The sequence below is a fragment of the Saccostrea echinata genome, unplaced genomic scaffold, assembly GCF_033153115.1.
Source record: "Saccostrea echinata isolate AGI-Se365-2 ecotype Australia unplaced genomic scaffold, CSIRO_AGI_Sech_v1 ptg000012l, whole genome shotgun sequence".
In the NCBI taxonomy this organism is placed as follows: domain Eukaryota; kingdom Metazoa; phylum Mollusca; class Bivalvia; order Ostreida; family Ostreidae; genus Saccostrea; species Saccostrea echinata.
In genome coordinates this window covers 6,382,453-6,409,103 of record NW_026889761.1, presented here as the reverse complement: position 1 = coordinate 6,409,103, position 26,651 = coordinate 6,382,453, and the positions used below count along the sequence as shown (strand labels likewise).

Below are 26,651 nucleotides of genomic sequence, written 5' to 3'. Positions count from 1 at the left end.
CGAGGGTAAGGCAGTATACCCCCCTCTCCTTCTGAACGGGATAAAAAAAATAAACATTTTTTATCAATACATGTGTATTGGGATCAATGATATAAAATCTGTCAATAAAAACACATTCTTCTGCTGTCAAAGAAGCAAATCTGTTTTAAACTTGTATTTTAACATCATACAACCATTCATCTAATTATATACATCAGACATGTATTTAACATTTACTTTTGTTTCATCATACAAACTTTAATATACATGTACATGTAAATAAACTTTGCAGAAGTACAGAATGATCGAAAATAAATAAGCTGTGGCTACACCTATTTCAGGTGTGTTTCAATGTGTCTTGTGCGAGGGAATCAGTGTTCTTTAAATGTCTTTGTGTTATACCTGTTTGGATGCCTCACTAGACCCTGTTAATATGGAACGGAAATTTTCTATAGGTTCATAAGTGTCATCTTCAAATGACTCAGACGGTTGTGCAGTCAACACAGATGGCTTGGGTTTTGTGGGTGTATTTTTGGTTAAACTTTTAATAAAACTAAACTTCTTAAATTTTTTTTGTTTAGGTGCTTTTTTCTTATCTTTAGATGATTTGTCGTCATCAATAATGTCAATATAGGCATGATCTTGAATGATTTCCCCTGATTCACTTTTGGGGTCTTTTTTATTATTGGAAGGATTCTTCATACTAGTAAATTCTTCATATTCATCATCTCTCTGAACATTATCTTCAGCTTTCCTCTCTTCTGATGAATTTTTAACTATACCAAGAAAATCTTCATACTCATCAACTTTCTGCACATTTCCATATTCATTTGCATTTGCTTTGTTCTCGGTAAAGTAAGGAATATCATCATACTTATCATCTCTGATCTCATCTGTCCCAGAGTTCCAGTTTTTCACTTCCTCTGCTTGCTGTTCCTCGGGTGGGTTTGGCTGTGGGGAATCAGGATTTCTAATAAACCCACTCAAATCATCATATTCATCTTGCCCCTCCGGTGCTTTCTCCTGTGGGGATTCAGAATTCATAATAAAGCCGCTCAAATCATCATACTCATCCAGACCCCCTGGCTTCTCTTCTGTGGTTTGAGGACTTGTTTCCCTTGACCTTTTGAACTCACTCAGATCATCATAATCATCATTCACAGGAACATCAGTCCCTTCAGTAACAGGTGTCTTCATGAATGAGCAGTCATCATAATCCCCGATGGAGGATGTTGCAGAATGCTGCTTAATTTCTTCAAGCTTTGGTGTGTTTCTCCTCACTGTAAGAGTCTGAACAAAAGTAAAATTGTCATCCAAGTTGTTCTCTGAGACCTCGTCAATGGGACTACCAGTATTATCAACAGATTCTGATGGCTTCTGCAAGACTGCAAAATTGTCTTGAAATGGACTTTCAGTCCCCTGCTCTACACCTTCTGTGCCTTTGTGACTGTTCAAGGCAACATCTTCATTTGATGTTCCTGAAAACCATTCACCAGCTGGACTTTTCTTAGATAGTTCTAAATTGCTAAATTCCCCAAACAAGTCGATTTCCTCTGTCTTGCTTTTGTTTCCTTCACCATTTTCTATATCTGGAAAATACTTTTTCAGTTCAGTAAAAGAGGAGCTTGTTTTCCTTAATTCTGACTCTTCATTGTCATGTTTTCTCAGGACTACCTGGTCTGTTTCCTCTGAACTTAAACTGAACACATCCATATTAGACTTTTCCTCATTTAATTCTCCTAAATTAAATATTACTTCATTGTTTTCTGATGATTCGGTGTTGTCGATACTAGTTTGGGTGGCAACTCCAACATTAAACTTATGAAAGGAATCCCCAAAACTATCCGAGGGTAAGAAATCTGATGATTTAAAAGGATCCTCACCCTCCATAAATAGTGCATCATTTGAGAATGGCTTCTCTGATGCAAAAGGATCTTCAGAGAAAGAGTTTGATGAAAACAGATCCTCTCCTCCAAATGGTGAACTCTCAGAACCAAACATATCCTTGCTGTCTGCTGCTATATCCTCACTGGGAGAAAAAACATTGTCACTAAAAGGATCTTCAAATGTGACAGATTTCTTTAACTTTTTGTCAGGTGATTTTGGTTTGTCTGGTGAAGGAAGAGCAGGGAGGGGTGTACTTGTTGAGGAGGAGGTTTCGTTTTGAAGTGATGGGTCTACAACATTAGAAGAGGAGGGGGAGGAGGCAGCTGTCAATGTGTTTTGTTTCTGTGTTGACTGCAGTAACTCAATGTCTGATTCAGATTGTGGTGTAAGATCAATAGAGGGAGATAACTCTTGTTCAGTGTTAACAGAATCTAGTGTTTGTAAGCCTGGTACCACCTTCTACAACAATGCAAAACACTGTGACATATTACTTTCAAGAAAAGACATTTTTATACATGCTGGAAATTTTGATCGTTTACACAATGCATACATGCTTCTTTTTTTAAAGGAAACAGAGAAGTACATTCCAAATAAGTCTTGGATATAGAACTGAGACCACTCCACTTTTGAATTCTCCCTACTTACCTGTTGTTCTGCGGCCTTGACATAGTTAGCAGGGAAGATCCCTGACCTTTCACCTATTGACCCTGTCCACCAGTCACCCTCTTTCTTGGTCACTTGGATTGTCTCCCCCTGTGTGAAGGTCAGGTCACCTGGTTCAGTGGAAGTGTAGGAAAACATGGCCACATATGGTTCTGTAGAAAGAAAAACAATTGCATACATTTTTTTTTCTACTGTTAACTGTCACAGTCACAAATGTTAAGTGCTTTGAATTTACAAACGTACAAAAATTGGTCCCAGTAATAAAGTTCATCTTTTAAAAAAATGAAGAAAAAAATTCTGTCCTACATGTAATGATAATATACTGACCAGCTTCAGCAGTGTGTTCCACAATGGCTGGCGTACTACTCTTATCATTGGTTTCTACAGACACAGCAGGTGCTGCACTTGTTGCCATTGGTGTACCAGATCTTGATCTATAAATAATATATCCAATCAGCTTCATTTTTCACTCTGTTCATATACTTGTGTAAAATGTTAACCTGTGTACAAACATTCAATTCTAACATGTATGTTCAGCTTTATTATAAACATAAAAATATTGTATATAATTTTGTCTTTATTTCTTCTTGTTTATGTTGGTAGATTTATTTTTAAGGTACTACATGTACAAGGACTTACGTTTGTTTGGAACCTGGTCCACTGACGAGTTTGACATAGGACTTCGGGAACCAGCCAGTCTTAATAAGAAAGACATCAAAAAGCAATTAGTTTTAGAAACAAGAAATCTTCTCATATTAATGGCTCTACTCTCTCTGATTGTGGTACAGAATTGATCATATATTTTATTTTAAATCTCTTCTAATTTGACAGATTTAGTGAAATAATAAAGAGAATTCAATGTATCCATTATCCAAATTTTTACTGTATCAAAACATTTAAATGGAAGATCGACTGATACTGATCTATCAAATGATGGCAGCCATAAATAATAACTGTACTATGTTCACTAATGTGGTTATTATTACATGTGTATGTATTTAGAGATGTCTTGTTGCACATCATGATAATAATATTCAAATAGACTATTTTATTTTTACTACAATGTAACTAAATAAAAAATACACAGGTTTTCTGAATTGTACATGTATATAAATTCTTGTATCTAAAAATTCTGTAATGTCAGTTGTAGCAGGAATAAAACAGATAACAGAAAGTTCATGCAATAACAATTTCAAAACTAACATGCTCAGCTACTCACAGGTACTTGTTCAAACCAATAGAACTTTCGATTCACAAAAAAATTAAAACATATAATTCTAAATTTCTTACGATTTTTATTTTCCAGATTATGATATATTAATTTATTACCTCCAATTTTTATATGTAGTTAGTTTAAAAATCTTTTTTGAAACAAGTTTAAAACTACCACATGTATGTATCCTGTTTCTTTAAATAAGTATGATCTTGCAATCCTTTCAACAAATGTTAAAAAGAGCCCACTTTTCCATAGCACAGCAATGATTTAGAAGCAAAAAAATGCACATCATGCATAACAGCCAATTACTGGCCCTCTCTGAGTCATTTTTTTTAAAACATAAAGAAAAAAAAGCTGTAGCAGTGAATATCAAATACCATGGTTATTGTGCTTCATTTGTTTTTAAAGTTTCCCCCAAAACTTAAATACTTTTTTATATATGACTTTTCAGCCAGCAGGTTATCCTTAAGTTGATCTCATCAAATAACTTTACAACTCTGGACTCTGATTTTTGTCAACCTATACCAGCATATATTCCAATTTTGAACTTAATTAATGCCACTTCTTTTGCCAATTTCATTAACCCCATTCCCCAGCCCCAATATAAGGTGAGTGAAATTTGTGGGTTCAAGGTTCATTAATTAAAGATGCCTCTATTCTACAACACACAACACAGAACTGCTGGATACCTGTCCATTCAGCTCCCCGGACCACCACATTTCTTGTTGTTCTTTGACATGGATTATGTCCCCTTTGTTAAAAGACAAATGATTTTCTTTCTTGGCCTTCCATGGATAAAGGGCCTGGGCCTGAAGGCCCTCAGGGGCAGCTGATCCCTGTAAAGGCATCATCTAATGTCCACAAAAAGCGCTAGTTACAGATACTAAACTGGGACCAGTCTAGGTTAGTATGTGATAGCAGATAATGCAAGCAAAGATATTAAAGAAAAATTCTGATTTAAAAACAAGTCAGAAAGGAATTTCAAGGAAAGTTTGAAATTGAACTAACATTGAATCAAATATGAAGTTTGTTCACAAATATCTAATTTTTATTAAACATAAAAACAAGCTAAAAAAAAAACATCACTCAAAATAGTCATTTATATTACAAGTAGTAATTTTCTTCAAAACCTTCTGTCTAAATAAAACAAGGTAATTTTTGTCTTACCTGTCCAGGAGTGGGCGAGTCAGCTGGTATATCAAAGAGAGATTCTTTCTGAGGAAATGCTGAAGCTACAGGTTCTGAACTGCAAGCATTTAAGATAAATGTTTTAGGTACAAATATAAATTTTAGTCTTGGAACACATACTAAATTCTTTTTGAAGTCATTACATGAAAGTGTAATATACATGTGCATCAAAGCAAAAAGGTATCTAATGCATTCAAAACAGCACAGTGCAAATCTTTCACTATGAATTAAATCATTAAATTTTACAATGCACTGATTTTAATTTCATTCTTAACTAGGGAATATTCTACTTTTTAACACTTACATATAAAAATACGAAATGATGCTCAAAACTCTGTACAACTTATCAACCTTCCTAATAAAATATACATGTACCTGAAAGCATTGCCAAAGGCATTAAATTGACTAGATTGCTCCTCTGGTAGTTTCTCCACGTAGTCTTTAGGGAACCAGCCCTTCTTTCCATTCATTTCTCCTCCCAACCACCCCTCCTCTGCCCCTGTCTGGTCCTCTGGGACCTGTAAACAGATATTAGTGCATTCATCATACTAATCACACAAATACAGTCCAGCCTTAATAACCTGGATACCAATAATCCCGACCTTCTGTACACGTCATTACTTAATGTAATTAAGTTCTTTCTGACAAGCCCAAGATCTTGAAAATCCATAATGAAATAAAGATCTTTTGCCATTTGCAAGCATATAAAAGAAAATCGCCTGTCATTCTACTTTCTGCTCTCTAGAATTTAAATTGATTGATGGACTTAATTTCTCTTACTCCCATATTGAAAGAATTCCAGTTGTTATTTATGTCTGGGACAATGGATTTTTTTTAAAGATTCCAAATCTACATTTTGAAATTGTATAGTTTTCCGTATTATGAATATTGTTTGATGAAATGTTCCCTCGAGTATTTGGGAAAATCTGTTTTATGCACCCAGGGACAGTGCTATTATACTCGTATACTTATCTCAATTGTTCAACAAAAGAATATCTCCCATCTTGTTAAAACATGAGGCCCATGGGCCATAAAGGTCACCTGAGTCATCGTGGCCCTTGCTGTTCCTCAGAAAATTAGCCCCACCCAAAGCCCAGGGTACAGTATTTGAACGAAATTGAATCTACACAACCTGAAGTTGATTGATATTAATATGACTATTAAATCATGACCATGTGATTCTTCAAAAGAAGATTTTTTAAAGATATTGTAGCCCCACCCTACCCCTAGGGGGTCATAATTTGAACAAAATTGAATTTGCACTACCTGCGGATGCTTATATATTAATATCTCTAATCATAATCCTGCTGTTCTTGAGAGGAAGATTTTAAAAGAAATTTTCCATGTAAAACTTTGATCCCCGATTACTGTAAATGTAATTTATTTGGAGTGTACGATATTTGGTGGAAATTGATTTGAACAAGTTAGCATAGATTTGATTTAGTGCATTTCAGTCCCCTACTGGTGAAACTGGAGGGGACTATAGGTTTCCTCTGAGTCTGTCCATCCGTCTGTCTGTCTGTCTGTCCATCTGTCTGTCCTTCTGTCTGGCTGTCAGTCTGTCCCACTTGGTTTTCCGCACTTTTTTCCTAAACGCTAGCAGATATTGAGCTGAGTTTTGGTATGTGACTTTACCTTGATTAGTTATAGATCAAGTTTGCATTTCGTCCCGCTTTATTGATTTTTGACGGAATTATGGCATTTTCAATTCTTAACGGGAACCAGATTACACTTGCTGGTAGGGGACTAGTATTGCTTATGTAATACTCTCAGAATGCTTGTTTATGTGCATATGTGCAGGACATTTAGTGATGTACTTAAATTAGCGGAAGTTGCTTTCCCCCAAAGGCGCTTAAAAGAATACCCAGCAAAAAGAAGTACGCTTACAGTATACTCCCATCCTAATCCTGGGTACTATGATTTCAGTAAACTTGAATCTATCTCATATCAATAAGCTTTCACCTAAGTTTCTTTTTTGGTCCAGTGGTTCTTTAGGGAAGATTTTTGATGACATCCACCCTTTTTGGCTCATTCATGATAACCTCCCCTTTGAAGAGGCTGTGACCTTTCATTTGAATAAATTTGAATCCCCTTTACCCAAGGGTGTGCCAAGTTTGTTTGAAATTGGCCCAGTGATTCTGGAGAAGATCAAATTGCGAAAAGTTCATGACTACAATGATACCAGTGATGACAGACAAAGGACAAATTTCCATCAGAAAAGTTCAGTTACGCCTTCAGTTCAGGTGAGCTAAAAAATGTACTTGTATGCAAGAAAATGGAAAAGTACTCGACAAATCAATGCTATAAAAGGAAACGTTTGTTCTCTTACCCAAACAATGTCATCTGGATTCAAACTTAATTCATCTGGATTTCTGGCCTCAAAAGGATACAAGGCCTTATATTTACAACCTTTACTACTGGATGAGGTCACTGGAAAAAATTACAAAAGAGAATAAAAATATCGAAAAGATGTCAGAACAAGACATCTGAAAATTTCTCTCATTTTGAAGATTTCACTTTCAGCAATGATGTTAGCTATAATATTCTGTTGTGAACTACAGGTAAACTTCGGTATCTCGACATCGGATATGTCGACAACCTGGGATATGTCGACGTCCGTCCGCGGTCCCGGCAGTATTAACTATATAAATGATTTGCAAAAACTCTGATATGTCAACCTCGGTAATCTCGACAACCCTGGTTATCTCGACGTATATTCACAGTCCCAAGAGCAAAATTTACCTGGTATATGTCGACAACGGCAATTTTCTGCTCCACTGAACCTAACTGTTTGTCAGATAGGTCGCTCGTCACGCACGGACGGCTCCGGGTATCTGGACGTCGTCAAAAATTCACACCTTTCACATCCATGTTTGACTGCACGCTGCTTAATTAATTCTATAGACTGTGTTTGTAGGTGAATCCAAAGCCCCCTCGGCGTCTTTGAGACGTTAATTGCTTAATGTTCAGTTCGGGTAATATCACTAATAAATCTACACGATTCTGCTTAAATTTACAGGTGTTTATTTATGTCGAAACCTAACATAACTTTTAAAATTGAAAAAAGATAACTAAATTACAAAGAATAATAAACATATTGAATAAATTCAAACTAAAGAATTAAACGATGTTCTAATAATATTTTGTAGCTAAAATGCATTCAACAGGAAATAATCCGATTAACGACACGATTAACCGAATCATCCGTAATTCATGCATCTGTAATATCACTATGTTAGTTTAGATACACAAATCTCTTAAATAATTTATATTTATGCACATTCTTCCTGAATGAAATAAGAAAAGAAATATTAAATACGCATTTAATATGTTTTCTTTATCTCGGATGTCGACTTTATCATGTTTATACGGTTCGGTTCGAAGTTTATAGAACGCATTTCGTATCCTGTTCTGACAAAAAAGCAAGTAACACGCGAATGCTGGATGGAAAACTATAAAAATTTAGAACGATCGATTTCGATAAAGAGAAAGAACAGGTTTTATAAGTAAGATTTTTAAAAATAACTTCTTAGATTTTTAATAAAAATAGATGGATTGCTGAAATAAGTTGACCTACAGTCTATATTGAAGTCATGTACGTATAATAAGCTTATACACATGTATGTTTGGTTATGCAGTGAAATCTTGGACGTCAAGTCTCAACTCTGATATCTCGACACCTCGGATATCTCGACATTTTCCGATGGTCCCGTCGATGTCGAGATAACGAAGTTTACCTGTACTTGCATGATCATTATGCTTGGACAGTTTACAATTACTCATGTCATAATGATTTTTCCCGACAGCTGACCTGTAGTTTGACTAGAGAAAGCGCTGCCCCAGATATCACTCCCCTTGGATGTATCAGTCTTAACATCTGCAAAGGCAGCTGACCAGATATCGTTAGAAGTAGCGGATGACTGAGTGTCGTTTGAGAATGCGGCCCACGCGTTACTGGAGGCAGTGGATTTTGCTGAAAAGCATAATTTATAGAAATATTTCTTAAATGATGAAATATTATGATAATGATATTAACTTGAATAGCACAATACATGAATAATGTAATGTACATTATATTGAATAGACTTTATAAACAATATCCAATGGTTGATGGAAAAAAATTACAGTATTCAACTATAGACTTTATTAAACATACCTTTTGCTTCTTGCTCCTCTCTGAAAAAAATGTTATGGCAATCAAGTTAATGATATCATTTAATAATTTCAGGACGTGCATTAATGGATTATGATGAACTCTATAATGTATATCATATTAGCAAGTCTTAACAATTAAAAACAAGCCTTTCCTTTAAAAGAAAATTCATAACATTCAAGAAGATACTAGGTTGGTCAACACTTCAGTTTTCAGGCTCAAAACTTTATGATCTGAATGCACTCATAATATATGTATTATAAAAGAGATCAAAAGCACAAAGTTATGTAGAGCTTTTAGGGCATGAGTGCACTCCAAATGTTTTAGAATTAATCAGTTTTTTAAGAATCTGAGCACACTCACTTGAGCCTCTGAGCCGCCAGCTCTTTCCTTAGATTCTCTTGTTTCTCCTTTTCCTGTTGTATCTTAGCTTTGTGTTCCTCGTCCTGTTTTCTCTTCTGCAGTAGAGATGCCTCCTGTTTTTGTTGTTGTTGCTTTTTCAGTGAAGACATATTGTCTTCCACTGACGACAGTTTCTTCTTCATTTCCTGAAATCAGTAATAAATTTATGAGGAACTTGGCTCAAATTTACAATGAGTATGTTAAAGAAGGATTCAGTGCTAGACACATCAATAGTTGTACACATACTGAGTAGATCATGCAAGCCCTGTGCCTTACACATTGATTTTATTTTTTTTAAGTCACTTGCCTGCGGGCAAGTGGTTGATAAAATTTCACCTGCCCATCCCTAAAATTCAATACCCCTGGCGTCAGCCAATGGTATTTGTCAGCCCCTGGTATATTTCACAAAGTGGATGTATTAATAATTAACAATGTATTTGTCTTCTTATTTTTTGAAATATACATGTATATAAATACAGCAATAGTTTATGGTGGGGCAAGAAAAATTTCAGGTAAGGCAATGATTTTCGTCCATGCACTTGCCCTTGGACAAGTGCCTAAAAAATCTATTTGTCAGCCCCTGTATACAAATGCATTCATTCATTTTACTGAAAACCAACTATTATTTGCGCCATCTTTTACTCGCGATTCGTCAGTTTGAAATCAATTCGCAACAATTAATTTTCGCAACTGAGGAAACATTCTTTTCAAATACAAAGCAAAATAAATGGTTCCCGAGTTCAAGTAGGTTGCGAAACTCGCAGATATTTCTTGCACGCGAATAAAAGTTGGTTTACAGTAATTTCAATTCAGAATTTTTTCTAAACTGAAATGTTCCAATTTTACATGCAAGTTCAATCAAAATATAAACCTCCTATACTGACCTCTAACTCTGCGTTACTCTTGTCAATTTCCAGCAGTTTACTTTCGGTTTCTCTTTCCGTGTTTTCGAGCTCTTTCTTTAGCTTCTGAAGTGAAGTCTTTTTTAATTCCACTCCATGTAATACTGTACGGTGTGCATCAGCTTAAAAGAACAAGGACACAAATATTCTTCATACCATCACATGGAAATACTGCATGAACATTTCTATTCCATATACATTAAAGAAGAGGCTGAAATTTCTCACTGAGGGTTGACAATAAAACTATCTAAATTTGTGGGGGCTAAATTTTATTTCCATTAATTTCTAGAATTTACAGGTTAATTACAGAACATAATTTTGTGGTTGAATGTCTCTTTCTGCAAGATATATTAGTCCATGTACAAGTCCATGTAAAATACACATTTACATCAATATTCATTGTGGTTAATAAATTTTTTGCCTAGGACCTAGGTACTCACCTAAGCCAAGAAAACTAAACTTCCATGAAATATAATGATTCTACAGTAGATTTCAGTGCAGGTACTTACATAAGGGGTTGTTCTGTACTGAGGTTTGTACTCGGTAATTGAGAGACTCACGCTCGGATTGTAATTGCACCAATTTGTCACCTAATTCCTGAAAAGACAACCACTGATGCTGTATAGTTGTATCAAGTACATGTATTGCATGCTACCATTAGAAAATGCATCAAGTCTACATATATTTTGAAGCTGTGTGTTTAATTAAGACTCCTTGGAAACTCACTTTGATATCATGTTCAAGTTTGTCTATTGCACTGGTTTTGGAGTCCCTGGTTATTCTCATTGCCTCTATGCTATTGGTGAAGTCTGTTACACCATTCCTTACTTGCTCGATCTTCTGTCGAATCTCAGTCTTTTTACCTTGCTGTAAAACACAGAAAAGACCATGGGTAAAATACCTCAAAACTTTCTACAATGTAAATAACAGCTATCCTCCTGAAAAGGATTTGTTGAGAACAAAAAATCATGAGCCTACATTTGAAATTTATGAGCCACAATGCTCATAACTTCATATAAAATGTCTAAAAATGAGTTAATCATATATTATACATATGCCCATGAGATTTTGCTATTGCTACTTTGTTATCCTGGGACTTTTCAAAAAAACATTCACCTACATGTAACAATCCCCCTCACAACCTGGTATAATGTATGGCTCCCAATTTGATTAAAACTGAATCCTCCAAGGGATTAAAATGCTTTCTGCTAACTATCGCTGATATAGTCTAATAAAAATCATAATTTAAAAAAAATTGGGAAGTTTCCATATACATGAAGATCAGCAAAGATACTTTTAAAAAGCACAATTGAGCCTCAGATTAACCAAGTTGCATGACTCTGGTTATAGGAAAAGCTGCACTGAATAAGTTGGATCAAAAACACCCTATAGTGTTGGTATACATGTTTTAAGACCTGACTCACCTGTGACTCGAGTTCACACTTGAGATTACTGGCTCGTGATTTGATTATACCCAGCTGTTCATACTCTCGTGTTGATATACATGGTTTAAGACCTGATTCACCTGCGACTCGAATTCACACTTGAGATTACTGGCCCGTGACTTGATTATACCCAGCTGTTCATACTCTCGTGTTGATATACATGGTTTAAGACCTGACTCACCTGTGACTCGAGTTCACACTTGAGATTACTGGCTCGTGATTTGATTATACCCAGCTGTTCATACTCTCGTGTTGATATACATGGTTTTATTAGTTACATAGTTTTTTAGTGACAGGGTACGGGATGATACCTGGTTAGTAAATTTCATACCTGGCGAGGCGAAGCCGAGCCAGGTATGGAATTTACTAACCAGGTATCATCCCGTACCCTGTCACTAAAAAACTATGTAACGAATTTACCCCACCGATAAAATATTTATGCATTGTCTGTGGTTTGTAAAATTGTTTTTCTCACTATATATATGTTTCATCATTCATACAATGCCTATTATGACGTCACGTTGTGTGACGTAATGTTGTTTTGCGAGTGTTTTGTGCTGTAATACCGTACTGACAGTTTTGAAGACTTTCAGTAAAGGGAGAAAAAGGTTCCATCTTCGTTACTTACATTAGTTAACTGTAACATTGTCAACAGACACTCGGCAAATCGCGTGAACTCGAGTTGTTCGAACGTTACAAAAGAACGATAACTCCGTATCTACCATGTATTGATTTTCAAGCGACTAGGTATAAGTAATACACCCCCTTCACATGACAGACTTCAACCAATTGTAAGCCAGGATTTCATCGAAAAATCAACAGAGGTGGGGTAAAAGACCTGACTCACCTGTGACTCGAGTTCACACTTGAGATTACTGGCTCGTGATTTGATTATACCCAGCTGTTCATACTCTTGTGTTGATAAACATGTTATAAGACCTGACTCACCTGTGACTCGAGTTCACACTTGAGATTACTGGCTCGTGATTTGATAATACCCAGCTGTTCGTACTCTCGGCCTTTCTCAGATAATAACTGTTCCTTCCTCTGTCTCTCCCATTCCATTTGTCTCTGTCGCTCTAGTTCTCTCCGAGCAGCCTATATTTAAATAAACATTACACGTATAATAACAGACATTATCCTCAATGCTCTACAGTATTGATTTCTACTTTCATGTTTGTTAGGTGCATTTATTATGAGAATTAATGAACATTCTTTGCTTTCAATACTGTACCTATAGAATTATTTTTTAACCCAAAGTCCATGCAAATTGACCGCAAAATTTGACCTTGATCAATAAACTGTAAATTTGCAAAATAAAAAATTGACAATTGTTTATTTACCTCTCTTTGTTCCATCATTTTCTGTCTCTGTTCTTCTCTCTCTCTTTCTATCTGTCTTTGTTTTTCCATCTGTCTTTCCATTTCTGCCAATCTTTTTCTTTCCTGTTCTTGTCTACAAAATACACAAGAAAATGCTAAGTATGTTTCAAAAATTAGAGCACAAAAAACATCAAAAAGCAATATGAATACCATAAGCTTTAAAATAATATTGTAGGAAGTTTAAATCTCAGAATTTCTACACTTTCTTTGCCCACAAAATTTAACTCAGTACCCTAGATTTTGTTTCTTCTGACTATAATGCTTATGTTTTTATGTATATGAGTCATGTGGGTAACTTTTCCACTAAGTCTACATACATGTACATGGATTTAATATCAGAAATAAATATCAATGATGTATCTTACATATTGTCAATCCTTCCTACCTGATTCTCTCTCGTTTTTCCTGCTCCTGTCTCTCTTTCTCCATCCTCGCCTCGTTTTCCCTCTTCATCTGTTCTTGTAACATCTGTCGCCGCCTTTCTAACTCTGCCTGGCCCTTATCAAAGTTCTCCTTACGGCGGTCCTCAAAGGTAACTAGATATTAAAAGTAAGTCTTAGTGTTGTTGACATTATGATAGGTTTTCATAATGATAAAGTTGTCATATCCTTTCATTTTTTATGAACACAGCTTTAGGTCATCACATTTAGCATGACTTTCAATATGTAAAATTCACAATTTCCAAACCAATTAAGAAAGCAACACATGTATATATATATATATATATATATATATATATATTTATTATACTTTCATGTTAAATACTAGAATCTGATTGGTTTAGACACATTTAACAATCCGTAATATTACCCTCAGCGTTAGCAACACACTTGACAACGGGTAACATTACGAAAATATCACATGCGTTCAAATCATGCGCGTACGGTTCACCGTAGAATTCTCAAAACGTCGGTTGTGCGTTTGAAAGAAGCCGAATAAACGACGTCAGTAAAAGCTTGCGTCCGATGTAGCTTACTTGAAAAATACAAACGACAGACGAAACATCCTTGCGAGTGCAAACTTTAGGTGATAAAGGACTTTTTGAGTAGCAAACAAATAATAAAGAGGTTGGTAAATCTTTTACGAAGCTTTCCTATTGAGAACAAGAGGCCCAAGGGCCTTAACGGTCACCTGAGTATGATAAAACAATTTCAAGGATGCATAGAGTATAAAATGAACTGAAAGGTGAAGCTTTGTTGCCCAAAAGCAAGAAAAATAGGGTGATCATGATCAACAAAATTATTGGTCTTAATATTCATTAACAGTTCATAAATTAGATTCTAATCTGTTCCCCATTTATCACTATCACTATACAGTATATTAACAAATTATCAATGCTTCTGTACTATTTTAATCCCTTGTTGAAATCTCTTACATTGGCATCTCTTGGTCTTTGATGAATATTTAATAAGACAAGTTATTTTTGTCTCATTTTTATTTATCTACTACTTACAAGTCTATCTGATCATTAAAACTATGAAAGTACTTTTTGTATTATACAATTAAAGTTTTTGCAAAATTCTCTTATTCTATTTACCTTTCAAGTACATTATTTACAGTGATAAATTATCAAAAGTAAATGGTAAAGGGGAATAACTCCTCTCAGTAGAATACAAACTAATAGAGCCCTGGCCAGGACCAGAACACTTGACCAAATGGTCCAGATGTTCAAAAATCTGGTAAAAATTCCCTTCCTTATAAAAACTTTTACTCTGTTTGCCTCAGATATGCCCAGGTGCGGAGAAGATTTTTAAATAAATAATGCATTTTTACTACAGATTCACTATATTATCAATAGAGCCCCCCCCACCCCACCCCCCACCCCCAAAACACCAGATCTTCTGACCCTGGGACCATATGTTTGCTCATCATCACTTTGTTTATCTGCTTAACACTAAGGAGCAAACAGGATTATTTAATAGAATTAATGCATTTTCACTAAATTATCAAGAGCCCCACCCTCACACCAGCACATCTGACCCAGGGGTCATGAAATTCACTCCTCGGGAAGAAGCACACTTGCTCATCATAACTATACACTTAGCTTCTTTGCTTTTTTAACCAGAAGAAGAAAAGAATATTTTCAAAGAAATTTTGCTTTTCACTTTATAATCAATAGAAGCCCCCCCCCCCCCCCCTTCACCAGAACCCTTAAACCTGGGGTCATAAAATTCACAATTTTGGGAAGAGGCATCCTTGTGTATCATAACAATGTACTTTAGCCTGTTTAAGCAATACCCAGGGGCAGAGAAGATTTTCAAAGAAATAATTCACCTTCACTATAGGATCTATATAGCCCCGCCCTAGCACCAGAACTCCTGTCCCCAGGGCCATGAATTTCACAATTTTGGAAGAGGCATCCTTGCTTATCATAACAATGTACTTAGTTTGTTTAAATAATACCCAAGTGCAGAGAAAAAGATTTTTAAAGAATTAAAACATTTCACTTTATAATCAATAGAGCCCCGCCCTAACACCAGAACCCCTGATCCAGGGGCCATGAATTTCACAATTTTGAAAGAGGCATCCTTGATTATCATAACTATGTATTTAATATGTTTCAATAATACCCAGGAGTAGAGAAGAAGATTTTCAAAGGATTAATTCATTTTCACTATATAATCAATAGAGCCCCGCCCTAACACCAGAACCCCTGACCCAGGGGCCATGAATTTCACAATTTTGGAAGAGGCGCTCTTGCTCATCCTAACTGTGTACTTAGTTAGTTTATTTAATAACCAGGAGCAGAGAAGAAGATTTTCAATGAATTAATGCATTTTCACTATATAATCAATAGAGCCCCGCCCTAACACCAGAACCCCTGCCCCTGGGGTCATGAATTTCACAATTTTGAAAGAGGCACTCTTACTCATTATAACTATATACTTAGTTAGTTTATTTAATACCCAGGAGCAGAGAAGAAGATTTTCAATGAATTAATGCATTTTCACTATATAATCAATAGAGCCCCACCCTAACACCAGAACCCCTGCCCCTGGGGCCATAAATTTCACAATTTTGGTAGAGGTACTCTTACTCATCATTACTATATACTTAGTTAGTTTATTTAATACCCAGGAGCAGAGAAGAAGATTTCCAAAGAACTAATGCATTTTCACTATATAATTAATAGAGCCCCGCCCTAACACCAGAACCCCTGCCCCTGGGGCCATGAATTTCACAATTTTGGAAGAGTCACTCTTACTCATCATAACTATATACTTAGTTAGTTTATTTAATACCCAGGAGCAGAGAAGAAGATTTTCAAAGAAATAATGCACTTTCACTATATGATCTATATAGCCCCGCCCTAGCACCAGAACCCCTGACCCTGGGGCCATGAATTTCACAATTTTGGTAGAGAACTCAATGCTTATCACAATGATGCCAACAGTTTGACTGCTTGATGTCCAGGAGTAAAGAAGAAGATTTTTAAAGATTGCACTAATTTTGGTGGTTTTAGCCCCACCCCTCAGGCCCCAGGGGGACAGGAACCATGAAATTCACAATTTTTGTTCCCCTTCACCCATAGATGCTATATGCCAAATTTAGTTGAAATTGGTTGAGCGGTTTCAGAGAAGAAGCTAAAAATGTTCAAATGTTAACGCACGACGACGGACAAAAACGGATAGCAATAGGTCACCTGAGTGACTCAGGTGACCTAAAAATAGAAGCGGGAGTTTGAAAGCTTTCTAAGCGTGAAGTTAACGACGATCTCCGATTTTTTTTTTTATGACATCCGAAATCAATAAGACATTCAGTATAATAAAATAAATAGTGCACGTTTTTGAGGGTAACAGTTGAAATTGACACCCCTCGGAAAACCATTGTCAACCTCCGCTGACGCGTCGGTTGACAATGGTTTTCCTTGGGGTGTCAATTTCAACTGTTACCCTCAAAAACGTGCACTACTTATATAATATAAATATATATATATATATATATATATATATATATATATATATATATATATATATATATATATATATATATATATATATATATATATATATATATATATATATATACAGCTACACATGCACATTCAGTGATATACATGTACAAGTAAATAATGATTTGCAAAAATTTCAAGAATTTTTATTTTTGTCTAAGATTTAGCTTGAAGCATAGATAAATCTAATGCACATTTATTGCATTTCAAAGCAAATAATTTTAAAGTGCCAGAATGTGCAGAGGACTAGTTGTACCTTCCATGCACTTTAATGGGAAAACAAATACATACAGCCATGGACATCCTCCTGTTGACCTTGTTCCTCCCCATTTGTGGCAGCAGCTGAAGGGGCGGGTTGGGGAGGAGGCATACCCATCCCCCCTAGAAGGTCACCAAATGCATCCCCCTTTGAAGGAGCTAAATTCAAAAAGGCAACATGCAAACAATTAAATATACATGTACAATAATTTCCATTCCATTGATATCAAATTTTTTAAAAAAAGTACAAAATAACATAACATTTCTGTAAGTAAAAATTTCACTGTCAAAGCTATATGCAATAAAAAAATATACAATGATAAAAATTTCATTACAGTGGCCATAATAAGATGCAGCAAATGCTAATGTTGAAATTCAAAATAAAAAAAAACACAAAACAGAGGAAATATTGGTTGTAATTCAAATTTTGGAAAAATTTAAACATCATTCCCAACAAGCTTTTTAAATAATATACATATACATTCAACATCAATCCTCTTATCAAAACAGTAATACAAGTATGTGTTTGGGAATCCTAATATCCCCGTGTAATATATACCTATGGTTGTTTTTCCAATTTGATCTAAAGGTATACAATTGATATTTACCTTGGACATATTCTCTAACTCTAATCTAGTTGAACAGTTATCCAAGGTTAATGTAGTGGGCAGATATATAGATATATATATAAATATAAATCATAATCTGTCCCCAACTTTTAAAGGCATTACAAGATTAATGAATTTGATATATGCAGATGTACTATATGCTGGAAATATATTGTACATGTACATGTATGTGTATTCATTGTAATATTAATAATTTTTCACCAACTAAACTTGAAATCATCTAAATTGCATTTTAATAAGTGTATCAAATCAATTTTTCTTAAGTAATTATTTATATAGTTATACTCTCTGTATCAATCTATGCATATTTCGTAATATTTCAAACAATATATATATTGTTGATATATGCATAACAAGTAGATGCATAAAGAGTGTATTATACATTGTACATGTAAATCCTTAAAAACTTTAAGTAGATCCAGGCATAAACTTACCCCAATATGTATATAATTCTAAAATGCAAACAAACTAAGAAAATACTCAGCTGCATCTTATTGTTATGCCCCTCTGATAGAGCATGGCAAATAGTCCTCAAAACACAAAACAAGAGGCCCATGGGCCACATCGCTCACCTGAGTAACTTTGGCCATGCTGTTCTTTACCAGATTCCCCCCCCCCCCCCCCCTTGTAATACCTATTGTGGCCCTGCCCTACCCCGGGGGGTCCTGTTTGAACAATTTAGAATCTACACTACCCAAGGAAGCTTCTACATAAGTTTCAGTTTTTCTGGCCCGGTGGTTTTTGAGAAGAAGATTTTTAAAGATTTTTCCTATATATTTCAATGTAAAACTTGGATTCCCTATTGTGGCCCCGCCCTACCCCCGGGAGTCATGATTTTAACAATTTAGAATCTACACTACCCTAGGATGCTTCCACATAAGTTTCAGCTTTTCTGGCCCAGTTTTTCTTGAGAAGAAGATTTTTAAAGATTTTTCCTATATTTCAATGAAAAACTTGGATTCCCTATTGTGGCTCCGCCCTACCCCCTGGGTCATGATTTTAACAATTTAGAATCTACACTACCCCAGGATGTTTCCACATAAGTTTCAGCTTTTCTGGCCCAGTGGTTCTTGAGAAGAAGATTTTTAAAGATTTTTCCTATATATTTCAATGTAAAACTTGGATTCCCTATTGTGGCCCCGCCCTACCCCCGGGGGTCATGATTTTAACAATTTAGAATCTACACTACCCTAGGATGCTTCCACATAAGTTTCAACTTTTCTGGCCCAGTGGTTCTTGAGAAGAAGATTTTTAAAGATTTTTCCTATATATTTCAATGTAAAACTTGGATTCCCTACTGTGGCCCCGCCCTACCCCCGGGGGTCATGATTTTAACAATTTAGAATCTACACTACCCTAGGATGCTTGCACATAAGTTTCAGCTTTTCTGGCCCAGTGGTTCTTGAGAAGAAGATTTTTAAAGATTTTTCCTATATATTTCAATGTAAAACTTTGATTCCCTATTGTGGCCCCGCCCTACCCCCGGGGGTCATGATTTGAACAATTTAGAATCTACACTACCCCAGGATCTTTCCATGTAAGTTTCAGCTTTTCTGGCCCAGTGGTTCTTGAGAAGAAGATTTTTAAAGATTTTTCCTATATATTTCAATGTAAAACTTGGATTCCCTACTGTGGCCCCGCCCTACCCCCGGGGGTCATGATTTTAACAATTTAGAATCTACACTACCCTAGGATGCTTGCACATAAGTTTCAGCTTTTCTGGCCCAGTGGTTCTTGAGAAGAAGATTTTTAAAGATTTTTCCTATATATTTCAATGTAAAACTTTGATTCCCTATTGTGGCCCCGCCCTACCCCCGGGGGTCATGATTTGAACAATTTAGAATCTACACTATCCCAGGATCTTTCCATGTAAGTTTCAGCTTTTCTGGCCCAGTGGTTCTTGAGAAGAAGATTTTTTAATGACCCCACCCTATTTTTGTCTTTTCTTGATTATCTCCCCTTGTAAGGGGACTTGGCCCTTTATTTTAACAATTTAAACTCCCCTTCACCCAGGGATACTTTGTACCAAGTTTGGTTAAAATTGGCCCAGTGGTTCTTGAGAAGAAGTTGAAAATGTGAAAAGTTTACAGACGGACGGACGGACGACGGACAACGGGTGATCAGAAAAGCTCACTTGAGCTTTCAGCTCAGGTAAGCTAAAAAAACCTGAGTAAAACATATCTCTGGTACCTTGTGATGTAGGAGGGGCTGAGGCACTAAAACTTCCAGACCGAGCTTTACCAGGAACAAGTTCAGGGGGGAGTACTGCTGGTAGTGGAATCCCTGTTTTGGCCAAGTCAGCGAGGTGCATGGCAACACAGAACTCATCACATGTCAATTTACCATCCTTATCATAATCAGCCAATGTCCTATAATACAGGGTATTATACTGGATTGTATTTATTTACTTACAATATGTAATTTAATATAAAAGGTGAATTATGCCTTTTTTCCCAGTGTATGATGTAACTTATGTCAATGAAGGAAAAAAATACTGCAATATACATATACACTGTATTATGGTAAACTACCATACTAAAATACTAATGCATAGTACATGTACACTGATATTTTGGTATCTTTGTACCTCCATTAAATAACTAATTCCAAGTACATATAGATATATTTGATGTAGACAATAGATGTTTATCATAATTTGAAGTATTTAAGTGATACATGTATAAATTATATCACATAAGATCTTTTACAGAGTTTAAATACATGTATATATATAATAGAAATGTATATAAACTAGGGATGTCATCGAGTACCCGGTTAACCGAGTATCGAATACTAAAATCGCTATTCGGTTACTCGGATGTATATTTTTTTTAATACTTCAAAGAACAAAGTATATATTTTTTTTTATCAAAAACTATCAAAAAATGCAACTTCAAAAATGAATTGTCTATGTTTACCTTGTAATTAGCGTCACCTGTTAATACCCATTATTGTCTGTGGCTGTGTACTTGTTTTTACAGTAATTACCTGACCAATCACCTGGTACACAGCTGTTATCACCTCTTGTGATCCGTTATTTTTTGGATGGCTTTAATGATAAGTATTTCATGAACATCGTTTAATTAGGGTTTATTATCCTAAAATAATTTAGTTCCCATACAGTAGCGAATTCGGGCATACAAAGAAATGCCACTATCACTTCAAAGGCGAAAAAAAAAAACGTTAGAAAAGAACTAAGGATTTAAAAAAAATGTTTAAAATTAGCTGTGCAAAGTAAACCTAGGGTATACGGGGAAAACAACCAAAATACATGTATTAATTAAATAATATATGTCTAGTGATCTCGACACCGTCTCTTTCTTTAAAAACAATTTCTTGCGCTTGTCTAATCATTGCAAAGCTGCGTTACAGATTGTCTTCCTCTTGCGTGGATCAAATTGTCTTCCTAAACAAGAACTACATATATAAACCATTTCTAATTATTGATGTATTAATTGTTGTCTTTTGTGTTTATTTGATAAATAAATTTAGTGCAAAAAAATCATTTTCAACTTGCTCGATGTTTGTGTACAGGCATAGAAACCGTTAAAAAAAATCATCGATGGGGTTAAACAGGGCTTAACTGGTCTCAATAAAATTAACACATTTGTATTTTACAATTTTACGGAGTACCCTTGTACTCGATCGAAAAATCGTCCGAGTAACCTATTATCAAATATTGACCGATTTGACATCCCTAATATAAACATATTTAAATGTCTTTAAAAAATGCTGATGTTACATGTGAATTTTGTGAACTTTTCTTACCAGATCTGAGCCAAAATTTGTTGTGGTAGACCAGTCTGAACCAGCAGTGATCTTGCTTCAACACCTGAAACAGTGCAGTACATGTCTGTATCATTATTTATGAATTATGATCTTATCAAATATAACTGTAAATCACTGCACCAAATAGAACAATGAATCTTTGCTCATGGAAATGATAGATATGAGCTGCTTCCATTCAGAAACTCCAGGGTTAAAGGTTAAAGGGTCTTACCTGTTAGATGACCTCGTTTGTGTCTATCATTAGAATTGAACATCTGTGTATACTTCAGTTTGCTGGGATGAGGCATTGCCATATTCCTACAAATTCAAATTCAGCATTTTCAATCTTGTACCAAAGCAACAATCTTTTAATTACAATAATTGCATTTACTTCTCTTTTACATGGTTTTCTTTTCATGGATCAAACAAAAAAAAATCTATTTAGAAACACCTTATGTTGTTTCTGATGGATTGAAAATGAAAGTGAAAATACAAACCCTGCTGCAGCAGGAGCTGGTACTGGCCCTGGTTGTATAAAAGAACCAGTTCTTGGTTTGTTGCCCATCATTGCAGCAGGAGGTCCCATGGAAACTGCAGGTGCTCCCATGGAAACTGCAGGTGCTCCCATGGAAACTGCAGGTGCTCCCATGACTGTTGGTACTCCTAAAAGACAAAATCAGCTGTATTCACCACAAAATGTTCTTTTAAATGGCATACATAGCCCATAAAAGTTTTGTTGTCTAGCTCTGTAAACAATCTGTTAGCAGAAAAAACATTTTCATGAAAACATACTTAAATGTACATCATCACAAGTTACTTTGCACATTGTACATGACATACTGCAACACTCACCCATCATTCCTTGTTGACCCATCATGGGGACACCATTAGTCATGATTGGCATCCCCATACTGCTGGGTGCTACTGCTGTCGGAGCCATTCCCATCACTGGCATTCCTAAAAATAGCATTTTTTTCATCTTACTCATGGTATTGATGGTGCAAGTTAACCAAACTACACAACACTCCAGATATCTCAACATTTTTTTTATCATAATAGTCCTAATGATCTTGAGATACTAAAGTTTACCTGTAATTCAGAGCTTACCCATTCCCATTGGAGGTGGTCCTGCTGTGGACATTGTACCAAATGACCCCATAGCTGGTGAAGGGTCTGCTTTTAGTGAGGGTGGGAGTGTTTTGGGGAGCTCAAATCCTTGCAACTTCTTCTTTATCAAATGCATTGCTATTGAAAACTCCTTTTTGTCCATTTTTCCATCATTGTTCATATCAGCAAGTTGCCTAGAAAGACAGACATTGCAGGTGTTGAAAAAAATGAACATTTCAAGTGAAAAAAAAATTGTCATCTGTCATGAACTTTGCAAAATGTTTATGCCTAAAATATAGTTACTATTTCTATGTACCGGTATATTTTTTTCAATATACATGTATCAACTGGTACAAATTTAATATATCAAAGTTTCAAAGTATTTGATCATATGTACCATTGAAACATGTATTAAGTTTTTTATTTAAAAAAATGATCAAATTCTGTCCAAAACAAATGTATTGGTACTGCATGAAAGCATTTAAAATTAATAATGTTTATCTATAATAAAGTGAGTATTTCAATATGGATATTTTTATTAGCCACATTGCAAAGCATAAGTGTTCAATGAATCAGAAATGTCAGCAACAGTCTTCTTGCATCATCAATATATTAATTAACCTGGCCTGTTTAGTTTTTTTTTATAAATATGTTAATACCTTAACTTCACAGTTAAGTTAGATTAATAAAAGAAAATAAATGTGACTTTACTTTCTCACAAGTGACGATGGTTATTGCTTTGTTTATCTACAGTTACACATATACGATAAATTCTGTACAGTCATCCATCAATTTAGACTTCGAAGAAATCTTTCATTAAATTAAGTCTTCCTTCATTAAATTAGGTCTTCAAAGTCTGTACTATCGAGTTCTCTTACCATATTTGTCCTAAAACAGCCATTGGCAAGCCTGACTGAAGGAAGAACCCTCTAGCCTGTTCCCCTGTAAAAATCAATACAGTCTCTCTTATACAGAAACAAACAAAATCAATGGTGTCTAGCATATATATTTTTTCTCTTCAAAAACTTGCTATCAATTGCTTTCAACTTGTTGTAACTAGTGTCCTGGATATAATGAATGTGTTTCAAGAAAGTCTAGATAGAACATACAGATAGCAATGAACTTCCTTGTACTAAAAAAAAAAAAAGACAACTGATACTGAAAAAAATTACATTCTTTATATTATAGTATAAATAATCCCTTTATTTTCATTTTTTGATAACAATCATGTCTGTGTAGAAAATGTAAAGCTTTGTACACTGTAAAATATGAGGTGTTCCAGACATAACTAACCTGTGACAAAGCCATTGATTGGTTTGAGTTGGAAGAACTGGGAATCATGCTTGGCACGATCTTCTCCTGTTATTTTCCAAGCCGCTGCCCCTGAAACCAAAACAGACATTTCAAAATAAAAGCCATCACAGAGAGAATAGCCAATATTTGTATGTCCACTCTTCAGTTTCATTGCCATGGGAGCAAAAAATAGAGCCATTGATATCTGGTTGCTTTACTGTTACTGTATGATTATGATGATATTTACACAAACACAGAAATGTAGATTTCTTTTATTAATAGACAATTCAGCAAAAGAAAAAAAGTGGGTTTAAGATAAATATAAATAATCTTAAATCCCTCTTTCATTTCTAATTTAGCTAAAAGAGAAAAAAAAATTTAGATTCTTTCATGATCACAGTGATGATGTATTACAAAAAAGACCTGGTTTCAGGTCTTGTTTTAAGCAATCAATAACTTTTTAAAGAAAATTAGAAAATAAACATGATAAAGATTATCAAGAGCACACAGAATTACCTACCATTTCCTAAGGTAGTTATTCCTTTTAAAGTGTGTATGCATCTGCTTATTAATAATATATTTTATGTTTATCAACATGATCATTAGAAAACATGACTTGTTCAATAATTGGGGAGGGGGATAAATTTGTACTAGGTCCTTTTACTCAACCTGTATGCAGCAGATAATAATAAGTCCTACTGAATGAAGTAATGATGTTATAAAATTGTTATATTTCTCATAAAGAGTAACTAACATTCACATTTTACAGCTACTGTACCAAATAGGCAAATACATTCATATTTGGAATATAATTAATGACATAATGAAAAAATTGAAATTTTATAACATAATGCACATACATAAAAATCACTAACACAGTCAAGGGCTTGATTCTTATAACTCTGACTTTCCTTTTTTTAGCTCCTTGAATTCCTCAAGAAGATTCTTCATAATGTACATGTTTTCTTTTTGAAAGAGATTTGGTATGTTAAAGCAAGGTGTTGGAAACTGCATGTTTCTCTTGGGAAAATCAACAAATTTTGGTGGGAATGAATGGATAAAAAAAACTTACCGGCTGCTGCTGCCATCTTGTATTCCTATCCTTTTGGTGTCTTTATCTCCTGACAATCTTTAAAATAAAGATTAAGATTTTATAACATATTCAATTTGGCACTGAAACTATTAATGCAATGTGGCTCATTTCTTATGTATGATATCATTTAAGTATAAAGCTTGATACCCTCAGACTGGCTCCAAGTCACCATTTCTTCTCGAAATTCAATTTGAATTTAAAAAAAAGAGAAAATAAATCTTGGTTGCCAAATGATGATCTAAAAGTTACTTTAAAAAACTCTCTTTCAAGAACTTATTGCAAATTTTGCAATATATACTATAACTAAAAATATTTTTAAACTCTAAAAAACAGTTGAATATTGAAAATATTATTCAGTATTTTGTTTGAAGTCATTTTTACTATTGATAAATTGACTTTAGATCTGCAACTTTCTGTTTTATACTTGATTTCCCACTTGATTGCCCAAATAATGAAGAGTGTTGAGCACTGAAAATGACTGTATTAAATGTTATGAATAAAAATAATGTGTTATCTAAGCTTGCAAAGTTACTTCAATGCTATAGGTGATGTAATTCACAAAAATTTCAAATAAACTGGAGGGATTCTGACTTCACTCTCCTGATAGTAGATGTTGTGATAAAAAATTGAATACTGTTGAAAATCAAATATATATATTCAAGATAACACTTTAAAAATCTTTCAATAAATAGAAGACATGAAGTATAAAGATTAAAGTTCTTTAAGATCTAAATAATGCTATTTATCAGAAAAATTGAAAAGAAAAAGAAAATATTTTTAATTAGTTACAAGATTCCAGACTGTTTTTTAAGTCTGCTGTTTTCCATGTAAATGGCACATTTGTTAATATGAAGAAAAAAAAAACTATGACATTAACAGTGCCGAGTGCACACCATGGCATCAGTGATTTGAGGAAAATTTTTATGGATTTTATTCGGGTATCGACTGTTATTAAAATAGACGTTTGTCATTTAAGTGATATAATAAACATTTATTCTGCTAACTCAAAATCTTGCTTGAAAGAAGATACTCTTTCTGATCTACAAAAGCTGCTACATTAAACTCCAAACCAAAAATTCAATAGGTTTAATTATGGGCTAAAGGAGCTGTCTGCAGTGCTGTGACCGGAATATGCCAATAACGATTACTTACCATCTCGGTGCAGTCATTAATCCTCGCCGTTACTGCATATCATTAGATTATCATTTGTTACTGTTGAAAAATGAGAAATAAACCGATATTAACTTCAAAAATATTAAAAATCCGAGTAAAAACACATCAAAGTACACCCAAGAACAACCGGAACTTGAAACGCCTTATGGGAAAAGTAGGCG

At 34.7% G+C, this 26,651-nt stretch overlaps 1 protein-coding gene across 6 annotated transcripts in view; it reads right to left on the bottom strand.

The window, feature by feature from the left end:
* LOC133185252 (intersectin-1-like) overlaps window positions 1-26,626 on the bottom strand; it is a 48,864-nt gene extending 22,238 nt beyond the window's left edge. For 3 of the 6 annotated variants that reach the window (XM_061320358.1, XM_061320362.1, XM_061320361.1), the window contains exons 1-28: window positions 26,470-26,626; window positions 25,297-25,353; window positions 24,225-24,314; window positions 23,810-23,873; window positions 22,932-23,125; window positions 22,677-22,781; window positions 22,322-22,445; window positions 22,057-22,142; window positions 21,825-21,888; window positions 20,247-20,425; window positions 18,491-18,508; window positions 17,461-17,586; window positions 13,603-13,753; window positions 13,179-13,290; window positions 12,784-12,933; window positions 11,117-11,257; window positions 10,900-10,987; window positions 10,373-10,512; window positions 9,450-9,634; window positions 9,090-9,109; window positions 8,745-8,906; window positions 7,263-7,363; window positions 5,309-5,451; window positions 4,913-4,991; window positions 4,435-4,596; window positions 3,169-3,227; window positions 2,857-2,963; window positions 2,512-2,681 (exon numbers count right to left, since the gene is read on the bottom strand). In XM_061320358.1, the coding sequence (XP_061176342.1) occupies window positions 2,512-2,681; window positions 2,857-2,963; window positions 3,169-3,227; window positions 4,435-4,596; window positions 4,913-4,991; window positions 5,309-5,451; window positions 7,263-7,363; window positions 8,745-8,906; window positions 9,090-9,109; window positions 9,450-9,634; window positions 10,373-10,512; window positions 10,900-10,987; window positions 11,117-11,257; window positions 12,784-12,933; window positions 13,179-13,290; window positions 13,603-13,753; window positions 17,461-17,586; window positions 18,491-18,508; window positions 20,247-20,425; window positions 21,825-21,888; window positions 22,057-22,142; window positions 22,322-22,445; window positions 22,677-22,781; window positions 22,932-23,125; window positions 23,810-23,873; window positions 24,225-24,314; window positions 25,297-25,312 (3,036 nt within the window). In that variant the 5' untranslated portion in view covers window positions 25,313-25,353; window positions 26,470-26,626. The remainder of the gene's footprint in view (window positions 1-2,511; window positions 2,682-2,856; window positions 2,964-3,168; window positions 3,228-4,434; window positions 4,597-4,912; window positions 4,992-5,308; window positions 5,452-7,262; window positions 7,364-8,744; window positions 8,907-9,089; window positions 9,110-9,449; window positions 9,635-10,372; window positions 10,513-10,899; window positions 10,988-11,116; window positions 11,258-12,783; window positions 12,934-13,178; window positions 13,291-13,602; window positions 13,754-17,460; window positions 17,587-18,490; window positions 18,509-20,246; window positions 20,426-21,824; window positions 21,889-22,056; window positions 22,143-22,321; window positions 22,446-22,676; window positions 22,782-22,931; window positions 23,126-23,809; window positions 23,874-24,224; window positions 24,315-25,296; window positions 25,354-26,469) is intronic. The other 3 variants (XM_061320359.1, XM_061320360.1, XM_061320363.1) reach the window with 3 other exon arrangements.
* Between the last annotated feature and the right edge of the window lie 25 nt (window positions 26,627-26,651).